The sequence below is a fragment of the Chrysochloris asiatica genome, unplaced genomic scaffold (assembly GCF_000296735.1).
Source record: "Chrysochloris asiatica unplaced genomic scaffold, ChrAsi1.0 scaffold00014, whole genome shotgun sequence".
Lineage (NCBI taxonomy): Eukaryota > Metazoa > Chordata > Mammalia > Afrosoricida > Chrysochloridae > Chrysochloris > Chrysochloris asiatica.
In genome coordinates this window covers 12723130-12739917 of record NW_006408532.1, presented here as the reverse complement: position 1 = coordinate 12739917, position 16788 = coordinate 12723130, and the positions used below count along the sequence as shown (strand labels likewise).

At 43.5% G+C, this 16788-nt stretch overlaps 1 protein-coding gene and 1 pseudogene across 1 annotated transcript in view; one reads left to right on the top strand and one right to left on the bottom strand.

Moving 5' to 3' along the window:
- The window catches only part of LOC102812348 (chromosome unknown open reading frame, human C9orf171), a 221405-nt gene that overhangs the window by 34162 nt on the left and 170455 nt on the right, over positions 1–16788 (bottom strand). Inside the window, exons 4-5 of the mRNA XM_006834896.1 lie at positions 16527–16632; positions 2670–2771 (exon numbers count right to left, since the gene is read on the bottom strand). Of these exons, the coding sequence (XP_006834959.1) occupies positions 2670–2771; positions 16527–16632 (208 nt within the window). The remainder of the gene's footprint in view (positions 1–2669; positions 2772–16526; positions 16633–16788) is intronic.
- On the top strand, positions 12821–13641 carry LOC102813354 (annotated as a pseudogene).

The following is a 16788-nucleotide window of genomic DNA, read 5'->3' as shown; positions in this document are numbered from 1 at the left end:
CTGATTCAGTGACCCCATATAGGGTTTCTACAACTGAATCTTTCCAGCCTCATCTTTCTCCGTTGGAGTAACTGGTGTGTTTGAACCACCAGCCTTGCTGTTAGCAGCCCAATGCCTAACCCACAGTGCCACCAGTGTTTCTTTGACAGATAGTAAGGCCTCATAAATACCAATGTGCCATCTCCCAAAAAGGAGAGTACTGAACATCGTACCTGTAACAACAGAACTCTGAGGACGAACGGGTCTCTGCTGAACTGTACAGGACAGAGCCCAGGGGTGAGCCCTGCTCTAAGGGTCTCACACAAGTTAGTCCTCCTTTCCCTTGGTCAACAGGGAATGGATGACATGGTGCCTCTACCTCACAGAATCCTGAGAAGTGGGATGTGAACATCCTCAGAAAAGTTGAAAATACCCTATGCATACTGGAGCTTGCAGGTTTACACTCTCATATTCTATGATACACAGCGAGTAGTGCCTACAAGCTTGGGCGTGTGTTCACATGAAGCCGCGTTCCAAATCTAGTCCTTCTCTATGTAGGGCACTCAGACTCTGGTTCATCCCATAGGAATAATGATGTCTATTCTAAAGGCTATCATTAGTGGTGTTTATAATAGCAGTCTAAGGACTGGGAGAGACCATGGCAGCTAGTCTCACTCTCTCTTTTGAAAGTAGGAGCTCATTCATTCATTTACGCATTTGAGCTCATGCTATGGGCCAAGTACTGGGAGGCTACAAAGGTATAGGGGACAAGCAGCTCCTAGCATCACAGTATCAGTGTCACTTGAGGGTTGGGGTAAGGAGATGCCCCTTTCCTTGCTCTGTTGGGGGAAGAACAGTCTGCATCCTCCACTGACCGTTAGTAAGGCCTGCATCCTCCACTGACCGTTGCCTTGATAGTTTAGGTGGTTTCCAAGTAGAAGATAAAGGAGTTGGTACTGCAAACAGGGCACCAAGAGGGCATTTTATTAAATTCCAGGCAGCTGTGGGTCCTGGTCTTTGGGCTGTATCCCTGGTTGCCTATGCCCCATGGACATCAGGGAAAATGAGAGGAAGGAGAGGAGCAAAGGAAGAAAGGCAAGGGACTGGGACAGAGGCAATGGGAGGAAATGCTGAGAGTGAGAAAGAGAAGGGAGAAGGAAGGGTGTTGTTGAGACAAGCAGTAAATGGAGACAGACAGAGAAACCAGAGATGAGTGTTGGAGAGGAGCTACAAAGCAAGGACTCTGGTGCATTTCAGTGACTTCCCCACCTCCTAAATAGCACTCAGTATGTTCTTCCCTTGACACAAACCATGTGCTTGGTGGTGGCGGCTGCGTGGGCTGAAAAGCAGCCAGGCAAATGGTCACTGACATATGCTGATGGAGGCCACTTGGGCAGGACATGAGAGGCCACATCAAGGGGTGGGGGGTGAAGCAGGTTTCTTCCTCGAAGCTCAGCAGCTTGTTCAAATGCATTAGCCTCAGGAAGGCACAGGCCCCTTCATTGTCTAAATTGCAGTTTAACACAACACAGCACTGGGCTTGGGCTGGCCAGGAACGTTGTTGATGCAGCTGTCTTTTCGGGGAGCAGGCATGTCCCCTGTGACCAGATGGAAAGGCTTGCTGTGTTTGAATGGATCACATGCAGCCTCCTCCCATCCTGAAACTGCTGTCCCCAAATCTTGCATTTCCCTTCCTCTGCACAGTGTCTCCCAATCCTCAGCTCTATGCCGTTCTTTCCTGCCTAAAAGCTGCTGAAGATGAAACTCTACGTGGCTAAGTGAACACAGGCTCAGTTTTGGGGCCTGAGCATGGTGGTTTTGCGGGTCCTTGTCTAGACCCATCTGGGTGAATGTCATGTACCTCTATCAGTCCTCTGTGGGGATAATACCCTGTGGAAGGTTTGGCACTGGGGAAGCCCCAAGTCCCCAGCCCCAGACTTGGTACCCCACGACACCATCTCCATAGGGCTGTTTTGCCCAGACAATATCCACTCAAGGTGGACATACACACAGGGTCTTCAGTCTGTCAGATGGCGTGGGTCCAACCCTAAACTCTGTCACTTACCAGCTATCTTATGGGCCAGTTTCCAATTAGAGTATGGGGCTGGTAACAGTAGCTCCTCCAGTGAGTGTAAAGATACAATGAGATTAATTTAAGTGGAGCACTTAGGAAATACTCATTAACTATTAGCTATTGCTATGATTGGAGTCCTGGTGTGGCACAGTGGGTTAATGCACCAGACTGCAAAGCCATTTGAGCTGCAAGTGCAGCAGTTCAAGCTCACCAGCTGCTCCTCGAAAACCCTATACAGGATTGCTATGGGTCGGAACCAACTCAATAGCACTTAACAACAACAACAATTGCTGATTATTGTTGTTATGACAATGGGTGGTTAAGCCAAACCCAACAAACTACTTGCTTTCAAATTGATTCCGAGTCCCTAGATAGCACACAAAGTTAAGCACTCAACTACTAACTAAAAGGTTGGAGGTTCAAACCCACACAAGGGTGCCTTGGAAGAAGGCTTGGTGAGCTGCTTCCAAAAGGCCAGAGCCTTGAAAACGCTATGGAAAATAGTTCTAGTGTGGTTACGTGGGGTCTCAGAACTTGGAGATGGCACAAAGAGCTAGTCAAGGCACTGGCTTTCTGCTTTGGGTGCAGGGAGGAGCAAATGGAGGTGAATTCTGACCTTCTGAAAGTGAGGCATTTGCCAGAGTGCATCCAGCTTCACAGGTGGCTTGTACTTTCTCAGCTGACTACTCCGGGTCTCATACAGCTTCCCAAGGATCACCTGCAGGTCAGAGAAAGGCAAAAGGTAGAGAAGTTACCTGGATACATGGGGGAGCCCATACTAGGAGGATGGGATGCAGTGCATAGAGTTGGGATTTTTGATGCAGATGTAGACATGGCTCATTCTGCCTCCTGCCCTGTTCCCAAGCCCGGCTGGCATTTCTGGTTCCATCCAAGAACATACGGATTTCTGGATTACAGCTGTCTGAAAGCGGGGTAGTGTCCCAGTCATCCTTGTTATTTCCCCTGCAGCTAGCACATTGCCTGGTCATAGGGACACTATAGCATTCAGATGACGAAATGCATGATTTGGTGGATTGTCCATTATTTCTCTGGAGCAGGAAGACTTCTTGTTAGGGAGTTGCTCAGGTTCCATTTCAGGGTGTCTGTCCTTTCTTCCAGACAGGACATACTGCTTCTTCTTATTAACTGCATGTCCTGTGCCCACTAACAGCAGGCCCATAATTAGACTCCTCTGGCCTATGTGGTTCCAGGTTTCCAATCTCAGAATCAGCTTGGGTGGGGTTCTGGATGCTGTACTGCACCCTCATCCCCAGGAGACTACCTTGCACAAGGAAGTCTCCTTAGCACATGCCTTTGATCCAAGAGGAAATTCCCTAGAGGGGTACAGGTAAGCTGCTCACCCTTGTTTATACACAGAGCTGTGCTATGAAGAGTTGGAGCCCACACCTGGTGCAGACTAGGGCACTGTTTGGGTGGGTAAAATGGAGAGGGCACTGGGACTCAAGTGACGACACGGAGAGAATGTACAACTGTGAAAGGCACAGAAAGGGACCAAGGACAAGGAGGAGAGAACCACCTTTATAGATCTCTTCATTCTGCAGGGCTGGCTGACTGTCCCAATCATAAAAGAGCACAACAGCTTAGTTTATGTCCTCAGGCTCTGGGTCAAGGATCTTACTTGCATTCATTCATTCACTCAACAAATATGTATTCAGCTTTCACCCTGTGCCAGGCACTGTTGTGGGAGCTAAGGATACATTACTGAGTAGAACAAAGTTCCCGCCCTTATAGAGGTAATATTCTAGTGTGAAAGATAATACACAAAGTAATTACAGTCATAAATCACATAAATCCAAAATATATTCTGTGAAATAGGATGCTATGCGATGTGGATGTTGTATGAATGCCATATCGTAGTCTGGTTCTACTTTTTCTTTAGGGAAATAATTTGTTTCCTTGCATCCTAGCACTGATTGTCAATGTGTTGAGAAAGATTCACTTTGGTTGTTGGTTCTCAGTCCATGTCATTAGCAAATTTTCCATATCTGATATAGATCCTCCTCTCATTTTCATTAACCTTGTAGTTTTCAGTGGAGGGGATCCTTTAGGACCTTGGAGAATTTCTTTGTTTTTGAAGGTCATCATGATTGTCAAGTACAACATGCCTAAATCATGAGGAATCACTGATTTTCCACCTTCATGTTGTCTAATGACTTTTTATTTCACTTCCAACTTGATACTTTGCCTTTGCTCCATGCTCCTGCTCACACAGCAGTACTGGTTTTCCTGGGTTTGGGAGCCACAGTGCATTTCATGGTAATCTTTTAAAGAAAACCAAATAGAGAGATAATGCTACAACAGTCAAAAGATGCATGACATGCAAGTTTGGATGCTGCTGACTACAAGTTGAAATATACACTGTTATATGGTAAACTCTCTATGAAGAAAGTACAGTGCGGTGCATACAAAAGCCAGCAACAAAGGTATTTATTATGACTATCAAGACATTTATATTCCTGGGACTCAGGACCATAGTCTCAGAGGACACTCAGGTCATTGGCATAATAGCAATTAGTCCACAAAGGCCATGGTCTACATCCTACTTTGATGAGTAGCAACTGGGACTTTAAAACCTTGTGAGCAGATTCCCCACTTAAAAAGTCCAGGTCCAAATGACTTTACTGATGAATTCAAACCAAACATTCAGAGAAGAGCTGATACTATCTCTACTCAAACTATTCCAGAATATAGAAAAGAAAAGAAAACGTTTGAATTCATTTTATGAAGCAAGAATAACTCTAATGCCCAAACCAGGCAAAGACATCACTAAAAAAGAAAAGGCCAATATCCCCACCGAACATGGATGCAAACATTCTCAACAAAATGCTCGTCAACAGAATCCAACAACTTATCAAAAAAATAATACACCATGACCAAGTTAGAATCATATCAGGCATGCAGTGGTGGTTCAATATTAGAAAAACCATCAACATAATTCACTACATGAATTTTTTTAAAAAGGAAAAAAAAACACATGATCATATAACTGATGCAAAAAAAGGCATTTGACTAAACCCAACCAAAAGAACCAATAGATCTGTTTTGGAAGAAGTGCAGCCAGAGTACGCCTTGGAGGCCAGGATGGCTAAACTTCGTCTCTCCTACTTTGGACATATTGTCCGGAGGAAACAATCGCTGGAGAAGGATGTCATGCTGGGTAGGGTGGAGGGTCAGAGAAAAAGAGGAAGACCCCCAATGAGATGGATCAGCCAGGTGGCATCATTGATGGACTCGGTGTGGCAGCGGTAGTGAGGTTGGCCCAGGATCGGACATTGTTTCGTTCTGCTGTGCATGGGGTCGCTATGAGTCGGTTCCGACTCGATGGCACCTGACAACAACAACAACACCCAATTATGATAAAAATACTCAACAAAATAGGAATAAAAGGGAAATTCCTCAACATAATTATGGGAATATATACAAAACCAAAAGCCAACATCACTCTGAATGGAGAGAAATTGAAAGTCTTCCCCTTGCAAACAGGAACCAGACAGACACCCTTTATCACCACTCCTACTCAATACTGTGCTGGAGGTCTTAGCCAGAGCTATAAGGCAATAAAGGGAAATTGTTGTTGTTAAGTGCCTTTGAGATGGTTCCAACTCATAGTGACCTTGTACAGGTTTTCTAAGACTTTAAATTCTTGCAGCAGCAGAAAGTCTCATCTTTCTCCCATGGAGTGGCTGGAGGCTTAAACTAAAAGCCTTGAGGTTCGCAGGCCAGTGCTTATCCCACTGCACTCCCCAAAAAGGAAATTAAAGGCATTCAAATTGGCACAGAAGAAGTAAATTCTCTCTATTTGCAGAAGATATGATCTTATACATAGTAAGTCCTAGAGACTCAGCAAGAAAATGATTGGAACTCATTGAAAGATTTAGCAAAGTGGCAGGTACAAGATCAACAACAGCCACAAATCAGTTGAATTCCTTTGTACTAATAAAGAGAGCTCTGTAAAGGAAATCAGGTAAACAATACCATTTACAGTAGCCACCCAAAAGATGCAATACTTATACAAAAGACCTATATAAAGAAAACTATAAAATACTACTATAAGAAACCAAAAGTGACCTAGAAAAAGAGAAAAATATACCATTCTCAGGGATAGGAAGACTTAACATCATGAAAATGTCAACACTACTCAAGGCAATTTATAGATATAATGCAATCCCAATCCAGATTCCAGCATCATTCTTCAAAGAGATGGTAAAAACTAATCACTTTCTTTATATGGAAAGACAAGAGACTTTGGATAAGTAAAGCATTTCTAAAAAAGAAGAACACAGTTGAAGGCCAATCACTTACCAATCTCAAACCCTACTACACAGCCACAGTACTCAAAACAGCCTGATACTGATACAATGAAAGGTACATATATCAGTGGAGCCAAATTGAAAACCCAGAAGGAAATCCATCCACCTATAGTCAACTGATCTTCAGCAAAGGGCCAAAACACATTAAATGGGGAAAAAATAGTCTCTTCAACAAATGATGCTGGCAAAACTAGAAATTCATTTGCAGAAGAATGAAACAAGACCCATATCTCACACCACGTATAAAAACAAACTCAATGTGGATTAAAGACCTAAATGTGAAATCTAGAACTAAGAACTATAAAGATCATCACTGAAAAAATAGGAACAAACTAAGGGACTCTGTTGTTGTTGTTAAATGCTGTCAAGTTGGTTCCTACTCATAGCCACCCTGTACAGGGTTTCTGAGGAGTGACTTGTGGGTTTGAACCCCCGACCTTGTGGTTAGTGGTCCAGTGCCACACTAGGACTCCAGGGGCTCTGATACATGGCATAAATATACTATTAAATATAAATGACAACACACAAACAGCAAAAGACAAAATAGATGACTGGGACCTCCTAAAAACCAAACACTTTCATGCATCAAAAAACGTTACCAAGAGTAAAAACAGAACCCACAGACTTGGGGGCGCGGAATGGCAATGACATATCAGAAAGGGGACTAGTCTCTAAAATTTATAGAACACTTTAACACTTCAACAAGAAGACAAATAATCCAATTAAAAAATGGGTAGAGGCCACTTCACGAAAGAAGACATTCAGGTGGCCAACAAGAAATTCTCGCTTTCATTATCCATTACTATAACCATATAGACTTTAGAAATTCCAATTGGAAAATGGGACCTAGTGAATACAACAGTCTACTGTAACTTTATAGGAGCCCTGGTAGAGTAGCGGGCCATGAGTTGAGCCACTAACTGCAAGGTAAGCAGTTCAAATCTACCAGCTGCTCCGTGGGAGAAAGATGAGGCTTTCTGAACCTCGGAAGCCCAATAAAACGTCCCTGAGTCAGAACCAAAAAAAAGTGGAGAGTTGGAGACAAAGAGGAAGACCGTCAACAAGATGGATTGGCACAGTGGGGGAAGCAATGGGTTCAAGCATAGCAACAATTATGAGGTTGGCCCTGGACGGGACAGTGTTTTGTTCTGTTGTGCATAGGGTTGCTATGAATAGGTACTGACTTGACTAGACGGCACCTAGCAATAACAACATAAGGTGATGGGGAAGAAAGCTACTGGGATTTCTATAAGGAGAGTGTTCCTGGAAAGAACAACAAAGAGCTCAAAGGCCCTGGGGTAGAAGTACTCTGTGTATGTATGAAAAACATGGAGGCCAGTGTGGTTTGTGTAGAAGAAAGGTTGAAGGAATGAGAAAATGTAGAGCCTTGTAAGGACTGTGCTAAATTAATTCTAGATTAATTCTGATGCTTTTGGATTGCAGAGTCTGGGTATGATCTGATTTAGGTTACTGAAGCCTCATACACTGCTAGTGGGACGGGGCTACCAGGATGGACTAGGGAAGGCTAGTGGGAGGCAATTGCTGCAAACAGTCCAAGTGGGAGGAAACTGGGTTTGGGTTGGAGTGAAAACATGGAGTAGTCAGATCCGGATTTGCGGAGGCATCTGAAATAGGGCACGACACAAAGAGAGATGTTAAGTTTAACGTTCAGGTTTTTGGCCCAAGCAACTGGGAAAATGAAGTTGTCATTTACAGTACTGAGCTGGGAAAGATGAAGGGAGAGTAGGTTTAGAAGGTGGGAATTGGGAGTTTGGCTATGGAAGAGATTCCACTGTTTTTGCAGGCTGCCATGCTGAAACTGCTTAGGATGCAGATATTTGTTTGAGGGATGCTGCAGAATCTGCCCAGAAGGTCCAGAGCCACAGCCAACATCCAGGACCAATTCAGATGCTTGTTAGACACCAGCTGGAGAAGTCACACAGGCAGTTAGGGAGGGCTGGAGATACTAATCTAGGAGCCCCCAGCATTTGGATGTGCCCAGAGTCTCTCTCACAGGGATAGCAGTGGGAGTGAGTGTGGGGAGGACAGAGGGCTCCTAGAACTGATGGGAGAGTGGGCTGCTGTCACTTCCAGGTGGTTGGGTCTCACCACAGCCCATTAACTAAGTTATTATTATTCTCTGAAACTCAAGGGACTGAAGAACTCACCTGAGATCACAGCCAGAGCTGGATGTAACAGTTGAGACGTGAATCCTGGCAGTATACACTGCAGCCTCTTCTGAGGTCCCCTAACCCTTATGAGTCAGTCCCAAGGGGATTGTGGAGGCACAGGCGCAGCCAAACAGCCCCAGGAATCCTACTGAGAAGTCAAGAATTCTGGAGACGTATTCCTCAAGGTAACTAACATTTACTGAGCTTTTGTGCTGCACTATATATGCTCCATAAAGTGCTAGTTGCTGATGAGCCAATTCTAACTATTGGTGAACTGTGCTTCTTAGGGATTGCAGTGGCTGGCTTTTTGGAAGCAGAACAGCAGGCTTTCTTCCAAGGAGCCTCTGGGTGTATTTGAACTTCTGACCTTTAGGTTAGTAATTAAGCACTAAACCTTTTGTGCCATCCAGTGACTCTATTATGTACCCCTTACATACTATCTGCCTTCTTGTTGTTGTGAAGTGCCATCGAGTCGATTCTGACCCATAGTGACCCTGTATAGGGTTTCCAAGGAGCATCTGGTGAGCTTGAACCAACGACCTTGCAGTTCAAATGACTTTGCAGTCTGACACATTAAAGCCACACCAGGACTCCATCTGCCTTCTAAGGATGGGGAAAAGCAAGGCTCGGTGTGGTTAGGTCACTTTCTCAAGGTTCCACAGAGTTAAGTGGTGGGGTGAAAGTTCCACCCAGGCTGTCTGGCTCCTTCATACATACTTCTCCCAGCATGGTGACCTTCCCTACCCTCCCACCCCCGAACCCATGTCCCACCACTGTTTCTCATAGATGTTGGTTGTGGCTGTGCCTAGGAGACAGGGATCATGGGTTACACTGAGCCTTTGCAGGCCTGCCCAGAGCTCAATAAACATTTTCAGTAAACATGCTGTGCTATTTGCTATTTATTTTGTGTCTAGGTGGCTTTTCTGTGAAGTTGATATTACTTGAGCTTTGGGGATTCTTATCCACACAGATCCCTACTAAGGCCCTGGAGATGCCCTGGACATATGGTTACCTGGCCCTATGTTTTAGTGAAAATTGTAATAGTGAAATGCTCTAGTATATGTTTTTCTTGCATTGGGCCCCTGATTGTATAAAAAACGTAGATCTGCTCCAGGTTTCACTTGGGTTATGTTTGGTCTTTCCTTCTAGGTAGTTTTTCCCTGAGGGTCAGAACTGAGCCAGTTAAATTTCCAGTAACCCTCCCCCACAATAAAACACCTCTATGGACCCAGGCATGCAGAAGTTGCAACCAACAAATAAAATTTGAACACCATTTTGGATGAATGTTATTAATCAATTATCTTAAATTTCATTGAATGTGTCTTTGGATAACTTATAAGCCTTCTGGATCAGTTTATCCTCTGCTTTCTAAAACAGAGTTTTGAAACTTTGTCTGTAAACCAAGTAGATGGTAAAAAAGAAAAAAAATAAAGCACAGAAGCTGTCTAGTGCGAGATTCAAAAGCACAGTTTCACTCTGACATACATGGGATAGCCATGAGTTGGAATTGATTTAGTGACAATTGGTATGTTATTAGACCATATGACTAGGCTTTGGAATTGGACGGATGTGGGCAAATCATATAACTTTTCTATGTTTCAGTTCCTTCTTCTGGAAAACAGGGTGCTGATTCCAAACACATTGGGTTGTTGTGAGGTTTGAGCAAGACACCTTACTAAATGGTAGCATTGGGGTAAAATTGCATTTGGGGCAAAACCGTCTCAAATCCAGAGCATCCCAAGGAAGAGGTGGGCTTGCCCTTGGTTGGTCAGAAGCCTGGTGCTAGAACCAGTTCTTAATCCGGGACTTGGGGTGGACTCACATCAGCTGTCTATGGGATTGCTGTTGTTGATGCCTTGGAATCTGTTCCAACTCACAGGGACCCTATGCACAATAGGACAAAACACTGCCAAGTCACGTACTATCCTCACAATTGTTGTTAGCTGGAGCCCATTGCTGCTGCCATGGTGTCAATCTATCTTGTTGGGGGGTTTCCTCTTTTTCTCTGACCCTCCACTTTACCAAGCATGATGTCTTTCTTCAGGGACTGATCCCTCCTGATAATATGTCTGAAGTATGAGAGACAAAATCTCACCATTCCTACCTCAAAAGGGTATTCTGGCTGTACCTCTTCCAACACAGATTTGTTTGTTCTTCAGGCAATTCATGGTACTTTCAGTATTCTTCTCTAGCACCATAACTCAACGGCACCAATTCTTCTCTGGTCTTCCTTATTCAATTCCATCTTTCACATGCATATGAGGTTATTGAAAATACCATGGCTTGGATGGGTGTGCTTTAGTTCTCAAACTGCTTTCTTTGTTTTTGGACATTTTGCCCAGTGCAATATGTCATTTGATTTCTTGACTGCTGCGTCCATGACCGTTGATTGTGGATTCTGGGAAAATGTAGTCTTTGACAACTTCAATCTTTTTATCATTTGTCATGATATTATTCATTGGTCCAGTTGTAAGGATTTTTGTTTTCTTTACAATGAGGTGTAATCCATACTGATGGCTGTGGTCTTTGATCTTCATCAGTGATTTTAAGTCCTCTTCACTTTCAGCAAGCAAGGTTGTATCATCTGCATATTAAAAGTTGCTAATGAGTCTTCCTTTATTCCAGATGCCAGGTTTTTCTTCATGTAATCCAGCTTCTCAGATTATTTGTTAAAAATACAAATTGAATAAGTATAGTAAAAGAATACAACCGTGGCATACACTTTTCCTGATTTTAAACCATTCAGTATCCCCTTGTTCTGTTCAAACGACTGCCAAATTTTAGTCTGTGTATAGGTTCCTCATGAGCACAATTAAATGTTCTAGAATACCCATTCTTCAAATGTTATCCATAGCTTGTCATGATCCACACAGTCAAAAGCCTTTGCATAGTCAATAAAGCACAGGCAAACATCTTTCTGGTATTCTCTAGTTTCAGCCTACAAGATATTCAACTGAAAAAGGAGAGAGACTCTCAGCAAGATCATTTCATAGAGTCAGAGAATCGGTCTCCTGAGGCTTGGGTTTCCATGGCTCTGTCGACTCTTGGTTGCCACAAAATAGCTGCTTAATTAAAAAACACGGCTGTCATATTGAGCTATAAAACAGTTTGTAATGGCAATGCTCCCTCTGAAACCAGTCATTACTATCGTAAACTGACTCTTGCTCAAGCCATTAAGGAGTAAACTAGTCATGGGCTGCTTTTAAAATGTTATTACAACGCTGTGCTCTTTGATGAGCCGACCATTCAGACTCTGCTGACTACTAAGGGAGCAGTGAGTTAGGGATACTGACAACAGCCAGGAGGGGCCCCTGCACCCAGCCATGGGCCTGGGGAACCCTCAGACCCTCTTATCAGTTATATATCAGGAATATATAACTGTATAACTGAGGGGACCAGGATTCCTGATAAGCTTCTTCTTAAGTTCAATTTGACCCTTGAGCATCACTAAACCCACCAAACACACTACTACTGAGTTGATTTCAACTCATAGCAACCCTATAGGATGGAGTAGAACTGTTCCACAGTGTTTCTAAGATTGTAAATCTTTACATGAACAGACTGCAACATCTTTCTTCCACTGGTGGATTTAAACCACCACCTTGCAGTTAGCAGCCTAATACTTAATCCACAGTGCCACCAAGACTCCTTCAGACAATCACAGGTATTGTCAAATTCTGGATTTTCTGAGGTTTCCTATAATCTATAGGATGCAGGACCTGGCCTTCAAAAGACCCAGGACTCTGGGGTTGGACACAACTAAGTCCAGACATGGCTCTGAAGCCATTAGCAAGTCCTTTAATCGCTTTGAGCCTCCGTTTCCCCAAATGAAATAATCAAGCAAGCTAAGATGGTGTAACCGACCTCATGGTGTTTTTGTAAGGACTAAATGCAAGAATCTGGGGTGTGCTCAACCTGGCACTTGGCACAGAGCTTGGTGGTGGGGGATTGTGGCTGTAATAGCCAGAGACACTGGACCCATGCCCTTAAATGAAATCTATAAAGCATGTTGTGCACACAAAGCAATTCTTATTTTTATGATGATTGGTTTGGAGCAACTGGAAATGAAGCCAATCTGGTCTCTCAGAAAGTCTGAATTTCAGAATATTTTAAAGGAAGTACCATTTTAGTATTTTCAAAATATGTATGGCAATGCAAATTAACAGCTAATGATATTTTCCCAGGTTAAAAAAAAATTCTTCTCTGGCTGACTTATTGCCAGTTGCTATGGATTCATATTATTAGTCATTGGCAATGTTGGTCCAATGGAGACTGCACAGGTTTGGAAGCTAGTCAGACCTCAGCTCAGATGCCTCATGCATACTATGGCCCCATCTCTGGGAGCCTCAATTCCCACATCTGGAAAACAGGGATAACACCACCCACCTCATAGACTTTTATTGTTGTTAAGTGCCTTTGAGTTGGTTCTGACTCATAGAGATCCTGTATAGGATTTCTGAGTAGCAGCTGCTGAGTTGGAACCTCTGACCTTGCAGTTCAAACCAACCTTGTGCTTAATTGCTTATCCTACAGAGCCACGGACTCTTTGGGGAGGCATAAATGAGATCATGTATTTAATGTAGAAAGCCTCTGGGTGGCACGAACAGTTAAACACTAGCTGCCAACCAAAAAGTTGGCAGTTCAAAATCACCCAAAGGTGTCTTAGAACAAAGGCCTGGTGATCTACTTTCCAAAAATATCATCCATTGAAAACCCCATGGAGCCGCTGAATCCACGAGTCGCCTCCGTCGTCTTTCGTGTATAAAGAGAAGCATCTGTTTGAGAAACGCTACTCTGAGGGCGAGAAGATCCAAAAGAAATACCCAGACTGGGTCCTGGTGATAGTAGAAAAGACTCCCAAAGCTCGGATAGGTGATCTAGACAAAAAGAAATATTTGGTGCCTTCTGGTCTCACAGTTGGTCAGTTCTACTTCTTAATCCAGAAGCGAATTCATCTTCGAGCTGAAGACGCCCTGTTCTTCTTTGTCAACAATGTCATTCCACCCCCCAGTCATACCAGGAACACCACAAAGAAAACTTCTTTCTATACATTGCCTACAGTGATGAAAGTGTCTACGGCCTGTGAAGTGGCTGCCTCTAAGGTGGGGAGGTCCCTTTCTACAAAGAGAAAAATGCCACCCAACCCCACCCCCGTTCTTGGCCTATCCCTCCTTCTTCAGGCTCGAGCACCGCCTCCCTTCTTCAGGACCTGTACTACTTCATGTTTGAGGCTTTCTCTCTAGCCCCTCCTAGTACTAGGGGTAGTAGAGATGGCCCCTAGTACCTCTTTTCTCTGTTCCTCCTTTTCCTGCCACCTTTCCCACTCTACTTCAAACTTTTTGGTTGTCAATCTCACATCCAATGATTGTTTTGATTTCTGTTCCCTTTGTAACTACCCAAAGGGCTTAGAATCATAACAATCCCTCTTACTACCTTCTATTTTGGATGTAGATGGAAGGGACTAAAATTGTGTGTTGGGAGAAGGTAGGAGGCACATCAATAAAGAAGAAAACACCAAAAAAACCCAAAAAAACAATGGAGCACAACAGCCAAAAGGTGTAAACAACCTAAATGCCCATCAACAGATGAATGGATAAATAGGATGTGATCCATGCTCATACTACTCAGCCAGTATGAGAAATGAAGTCTTGATGCATACTAGTATGGATTAGCTTGAAGACAGTATGCTGAGGGCATTAAGTCAATCGCAAAAGGACACACCTATTATATGACCTCACTTATATAAAAGGATGAATCCATACAGAACAAAGTTTATTAGGGGAGGAAGGGGGTAAAATAGGGGCTCACAGTGATGGAAATATCACACTGATTAAGGGTAGCGTGGCAGAGCTGATTAATGTAATTGCTGTCAATAAGTTGTGCACATGTAGAGAGTTGAATTGGCATATGTTGAGTGACAGATATATTTACAGCAGTGACAAGAAAAAGAAAGGAAGAGTAGCTGTGGAGGCTGATTATGTACAACCAAAAACCTCATAGGATTTGGTTCTTGGTTTGGAGGTTTATGGTCCTGGTTTCATGGGACATTCCAGTTAATTGGCCTAATAACATGTTTAGTGCTTCTGTTCTTTACCTTCTAGCTCATTACACAGTGCCTTGGGTTTTTTAAGTTTGCAAGTGGTCACCTGAGGCACAATTGGTCTCCATTTGCCTGGAGAATCAGGAATGGGAAGAGGATATGAAATATGTGGCTAATTGCCTCCACAAACAACTTCACTAGGAGACCACGAGAACTGGGTGGTGTCTGGCTACCATTACTGAACCTTTTGGTTAAAGATCCTAGAGAAGAATCCTGATCAAAAGGGAAAAAAGTGCAAAACAGAATTTCAAAGTCTTAAGGAATCCAGATTTTCTGGAACCATGAAGATCCTATGAGCCCCTGAGACTAGTGTTCTGAGATCATCTTTAAACCTTAAGCCAGAAATATTCCCCTGAAGTCTTCTAAAAGCCAAAGAACACTGTAGCTTAACCAGTAAAATATGTCTGCCTTGAGCACTATGATCTTTTAAGATTTATATGGGATCAAATTGACAACAGCACTGGAAAGTTAACTAGGTACCTTGTGGGGAGGGGCAGTGAAATGATGCTAATAGAGGGACAACTCAGGAAAGAGAGTGAGGAACAAGGTGAGGATAGCATCATTGCCAGTAAATGGAGCTTGTAGAAACTGTTGAATTGCTATATATATTGTCAACAACAACAAACTAAATACTTGTAAAAGTATACTAACAATAGAAGAAAGGAAACCCTATAGTGCATAGTTCTACTCTGACAGTAGGGTTGCCATATTGTTTATCTAATGTGCATGAAGTATTTAGCATGGCCTCTATTTACTAATTTTAACAAAATTTGAAGGTTGGCGGTTCCAGCCGTTCCTTGGACAGGGTTACTATGAGTCGGAACCCACTCGATGGTACTTAACAACAACAACAAAGTTCAATAGAATGTGTTCTTTTAAAGCAATCTCTTTAAAGTAGATTTTCCCTTTTAGCTTTTCCTTATTGTTTATAGTGTTGTTGCTATTGTTAAGTGCCGTTGAGTGGGTTCCAGCTGATAGCAATCCTATATAGAGTTTCCAAGACTTTAAATCTTTGAGGGAGCAGAAAGCCTCATCTTTCTCCAATGGAGCAGCTGATGGGCTTGAACTGCAGATCTTGTGTTTCTCAGTCCAGTGCTTATTATATGGAACCACAGAGTACATTTCCATCTAGACCAGAGGTTAGGTATTGGGCTGCTAACCTCAAAGTCAGCAGTTCAAACCCACTAGTCACTCTGCAGGAGAACGATGAGACTGTCCACTCCCACAAAGATTTACAGTCTCCAAAACTTTATATAAGGTCGCTATGAGTCAGAATCAACTCGATGGCAGTGGGTTGGGTTTGGTTTGATGTCACCGAGAGGTTTAGTGGAAAGAAACCCTGGGCAGCAATCAGAAGAGCTGGGTTCTAATTCTGCCTAGGAGACACACGGGGCCAACTTGCTGGAGAGACAGGCCAGTCCTTTATGAACTCTGGATTTAAATAGGGGACTGAACCTGAGAATTGCCAAGATCCTTTCCCATTTAAAATTCTTTGATGCTTGGACGTTGTCTTTGCTGAGTACCACCAAGTCGGTTCTGACTCATACTGACCCTGTACAGGGTTTCCAAGGAGTGGCTGGTGAGTTTGAACAGCCAACCTTGCTTATCCAGTGCTTATCCTACAGCACCACACCAGGACTCCTTGATGCTTGGATAGCAGAGCAACTTGATTCCCCACCCCCAGTGGGTTAATGCACTGGGCTGCAAGGTCAGTTTGAACTGCAAGGTCACTATGGCACTTAACAATAACAACAATGACAAGCATATTCAAATGCTAATGTGATCAAAGCTTTGCTTGGGCCAGCCCTTCACGCCCTTCCCTCCCTTACCACCCCAACAGTTTGCCACCCAGGAGTGATGACTATGTTTACCTTGTGCTTTTTCTCCATTTTAATGGCTTTCTGGGTGGCCTTTTGCTCCTGCACCCACAGCTGCTGGTATCGGTGCTGCAGCAGATCGAAGAAAGGTGTTGAAGGCCTAGAGGGAAACCCAGACAGAGCTTGAGTTCTTGGAAAAGTTAGCTTCACTCTTCCCACATGGTACATACCAAACTGTGTAGGACTGCAGAGCAAATCTTCCCAGGGCTATGAAGACCCTTTTCCAGCCTGCAAAAGTCTTAGATGGAGCAGATCC